This window comes from Habropoda laboriosa, unplaced genomic scaffold, assembly GCF_001263275.1.
Source record: "Habropoda laboriosa isolate 0110345459 unplaced genomic scaffold, ASM126327v1 scaffold1329, whole genome shotgun sequence".
Classification (NCBI taxonomy): domain Eukaryota; kingdom Metazoa; phylum Arthropoda; class Insecta; order Hymenoptera; family Apidae; genus Habropoda; species Habropoda laboriosa.
Window position 1 is genome coordinate 661,284 of NW_017101431.1, and position 4,275 is coordinate 665,558.

At 25.2% G+C, this 4,275-nt stretch overlaps 1 protein-coding gene across 1 annotated transcript in view; it reads left to right on the forward strand.

The window, feature by feature from the left end:
- LOC108578140 (intracellular protein transport protein USO1-like) overlaps positions 1-4,275 on the forward strand; it is a 14,719-nt gene that overhangs the window by 8,880 nt on the left and 1,564 nt on the right. Inside the window, 14 exon segments of the mRNA XM_017941406.1 lie at positions 7-69; positions 279-385; positions 1,096-1,204; positions 1,301-1,444; positions 1,665-1,712; positions 1,791-1,888; positions 1,963-2,455; positions 2,549-2,794; positions 2,907-2,987; positions 3,073-3,210; positions 3,272-3,460; positions 3,531-3,677; positions 3,765-4,012; positions 4,083-4,251. Coding sequence (XP_017796895.1) covers positions 7-69; positions 279-385; positions 1,096-1,204; positions 1,301-1,444; positions 1,665-1,712; positions 1,791-1,888; positions 1,963-2,455; positions 2,549-2,794; positions 2,907-2,987; positions 3,073-3,210; positions 3,272-3,460; positions 3,531-3,677; positions 3,765-4,012; positions 4,083-4,251 — 2,280 coding nt within the window.

Genomic DNA, 4,275 nt, shown 5'->3' on the forward strand with positions numbered 1-4,275 from the left:
TTCTAGATTGATAATCAAGATCGAACAATCTCTCAATATGAAAAAGAAAAGAAAGAATTATTAAAACAGGTTTGTATTTATTTCTCTTAATATTAGTAAACATTGGGAAAGAAATTTTAATTTTGACTCATTTTATTTTATTTCAATCATAACAATTTAGTTACTTATGATTTTATAATATATAAAATGAAAATTTCTTCTAATATAGTGTTTGTAATTTATAAATTATATAAAATTTTTTTTCTATCAGTTAATCCAAAGATACCTTGTTTTTTTAGAATGAACTTCAGATTCAAACTATTGGTCACTTACAAAATGCTGTAGTGGAAGCTAAAAAATGTATAGATCAAATGGGACATAGAACTGTAAGTGACTCGAGTGAACAGTGGTCTACAATTCCATCTTCAATATACAATCAAGGGAATGTGCATGATGTTTAAATTTTGACTTGCAATAGTTAAATAACACTCGACTTATTTGTATAAAACTAACAATCAGTGCATTTTTTTCAAACCATGAGAAAGTAGTAAACAGTACAACTTGAAAGTTTTAAATGTATTATAGATAATTTTTAAATATTTTATGCTGGATTGTTTTAAGACATCTACTTAAAGTATTCAAATTTTTACAAGATTTAAGTTTAAAAAATCGAACCAAGTAATATACAATTTAGATGCTATTTGTTCATGTAATATAAGTAGGAATATTTAAAACTCTATTTCTGTAAATATTGTTAATGATTGTTAAAATTTTATTTTATCCACTTAAAATTAAAATACATGAATTTATATTTCGCTATTTAAATAGTTATAGTTATTAATAGCAATAAGATACAATTTATTAAAGAAATTTATCAATATTTATTAATAATAAACAGCTATATAAATGACGTGCATGAGTTTTCTTCCTTATTTTGGTCATACCAATGTTTTTAAACTAACTCTAAATTAATATTTCCCGTTTGGTACCAAATACAATGCATAGTTGATTATGATTTGGGGATTTGGAGATATGATACATAAAAATAACGTTTGTGTTTGATAGTGTTATTAATATGGAACTAGTGTTCATTTTGAAACACTATTCGTGAAAAAGCAACCGAATAGCCTATAATTTACAGCTTGAAGAAAAAACTGAAGCTATTCATTTACTGACAGTTTATACAGAAGAAACTCAAAGTCAATATAATGAATGCTTTACTGAGGTATGTTAGACATTTTTCCATTGTAATTATTTTCATATGTATACGAAAAAAACGAATTATTGTTTACAAAATTAATAATATTTTCTTTCTACATAGGCAGCTAGACAAGACAAATTATTAGAGCTACAACGAGATGCAATTCATGATCTTCAACAAAAAATTAGTTGTATGGAATATGATCATCGTTTAACTATTACCTTTGTCCATATCACATATTATTCGATTTTAAAAACAGTACAGGTAGAGAGAAATTTAAAACATTGTTATAAACAGTCATATAAATTGTTTTATGTGTATATTCCGAAAATAAAAAGACAATGTGTTTTTTGCTATCAGAGTTTTCTTACATCTTATAATATTTATTTGTAGATACTAGAATAAATATAAATTATTGTTAATTTCATAAAGTGTTAAAATTTCTGTTTTAGTAATCGTATTAATATTTTTTCATTTTTCATAGGAACAATTGGAAATTCATATAAACGATATTCAAGTTTTACGAAACAAGGTATGACAAGTGTTATGAAAAATAAAAACAACATAATTTTTTTGAGTTATGTTTTGTAAAATATTAATTTCATTTTAGGTGAATACTCTAATGCAATCAAAATGTCATTTAGAAAATAAATATTTATATATGAAAAAACTATGGCAAGAAGCAGAAGGAAAATTACAAGAATTACGGTAATATGTCAATACAAAGCTATTAACTAAAAGCTACAACATTTAAAAAAGTATTTTACTATCAATGTGTTTAGAAAGGAAGCATTGAAAACTGAACGTAAGGCAAAGATTTATGAAGATAAAGAATGTCAGTGTAAAGTAGAAGTCAAAGATAAGGACTGCATTACTCAATATATACATAATCTTAATGACTTAATATGTAATAATAAAGAACAATGTAAAAGTTTATTATATGAACATGACTTACAAACAGAAATTGAAATTTTAATCAAAGAAAATGAAGATATGAAAAGGCAGTTACAAAAATACAAATTGGATTTTGATATAATTGACAAGGAATTAAAGACAGAAAGAGAAAATGATACTTATGCTCAGCACATTTCATTTGAATTACAGAAACTAAAAGACACAGAGTGTTGTTTACAATACGAAAATAAACAACTTAAATCTGAATTAAAAAAGCAAACTAAAAAAACAGATGATTTATTGGAACAGTTACAGTCCATTCAAGAAAGTGGCGCAAAATTTGAGAAATTGTTGAAAAAATTAGAAGACAAACAAAAACAGGTATATTTTAATTAAATAATTACAATTACAATTTGAAATTATAATTAGTAAATCAATAAACCATAAAAATATGAATTGCTTTATTTTATTCAGATTAAAGATTTATGCAGTCAGATTACGAATAATGAAACTGTTATGGAAAAGCAAACAGAAATAATTGACGAGCTTGAAAAGAAGTTAGATATAAAAAGTCGACAAGTTGAAGCATATTTATCAGAATTAAATCAAGCAGAAGAAGAAATGCCAACTTTATATGAACGAATACAGTCTTTGAAAACGATGCTAAAAGAAAGATCAGATGATATGGCTAAGCTACAAGCAGATTATGAAGTGCTAAGGGCATGTGCAAATATTCTTATATTTGGTTTTAATATTTTAAAAATCTTTACAACAAATTATTTTATCTTATTATGACATTTTTTATAGTTATGTTAAAAATATTTTATTGCAGAATGATAATTCTATATTGAAAATGGAGAACAGCACGTTTGAAGATAAAACAAAAGAAGATGTTTGTCAATTACAAATAATGGTGTATATTCTAGCAAATCTCAACACGTATCAATTACAAGATTATAAACAATTTCGAGATTATACTAATATTAGCTTTATTTCAGTTGAAAAATGTTCAAATGCAATTATGCTTCACTGAAAACAATTATTGTAGGGTCACAGAAGACTTTAATAAAACACAAGAACAATTAATTAAAATGACAAAACGTGAAGCTAATTTACAAGAATGTTTAACAAATATGGTACATATTATTTTAAAATGCTTTGTTTCACTAAAAATTTTATTATTGTTCTCTATTTTAGGAGAAAGATTATTGCTCAAAACTATCAAGCATTGAGAAGGAAAAAGGTAAACTTGGAGAATGCTTAGATAAACTCAGAGATGAGTTGGAGAAAATTCAAAGAAATTATTCATCAAAGCATGATGAACACAATAAGCTACAAGATATTTGTAAATCTTATGCAGAACAAATAAACATTTTAAAACAACAGGTGAAACAGATGAATTTTTGTTTCTAAATAATTCTGTACATAATAGCTGAATAATTTTCCTTGTTCTTAGATAGAGAAAGAAAGAGAGAAAGTTAAAAAAATAGAAGAGTCAAAACACTCTATAATACAACAATTACAAGAATGTATAGAACAAAATCGTGTTCTTGTTAAGGAAAAGACTGCAGTAGAGCAAAATAATTGTGAAATCATTTCAGAAGTAAAGGAATATATAATAGCTTTTAAAAAAAATATTTTTTATATATGATTTCAATACAAATTTCATTAAACGAATTTTGTGTTTTAGTTACAAGAGACACACAAATCGTTGCTAGAATTAAAAAGGGAGTGCCAGCTAAAAAGTAAATCTTTGGCTTGTATATCAGCAGAATTGACAGAAACAGCCATGAGTAGATCAGAACTTTGTAATCAATCACAGTATGTTGTTTCTTGCATTCGCATTTGGATGGAGGAGCAACGAGAATATGTAAACAAACTTAGTTCAAAATTAAAGTCCCAACAACAAGAACTACTACAATTTGGATTTGAGAAAAAGTAAGTATTTCTGGAATATTCAAAATCTATTTAGTATTTTTAAAACATTGTAATTATAATTTTTTATAAGTTCTGTATTAGATGAAATCAAAAAATTGAAACGCATTAATCATTCATTAATGCAAAGACTAAAGAGAATGTACAGACATAGCAGTAAGAATGTCAGAAATGTTTGTGTTGGATGTCAAATATTACCACAAAGTCTTCCTGTAAACACCAAATACTTATCGTCGCAAAAGGTAATTATATTTATAAAAATTTGT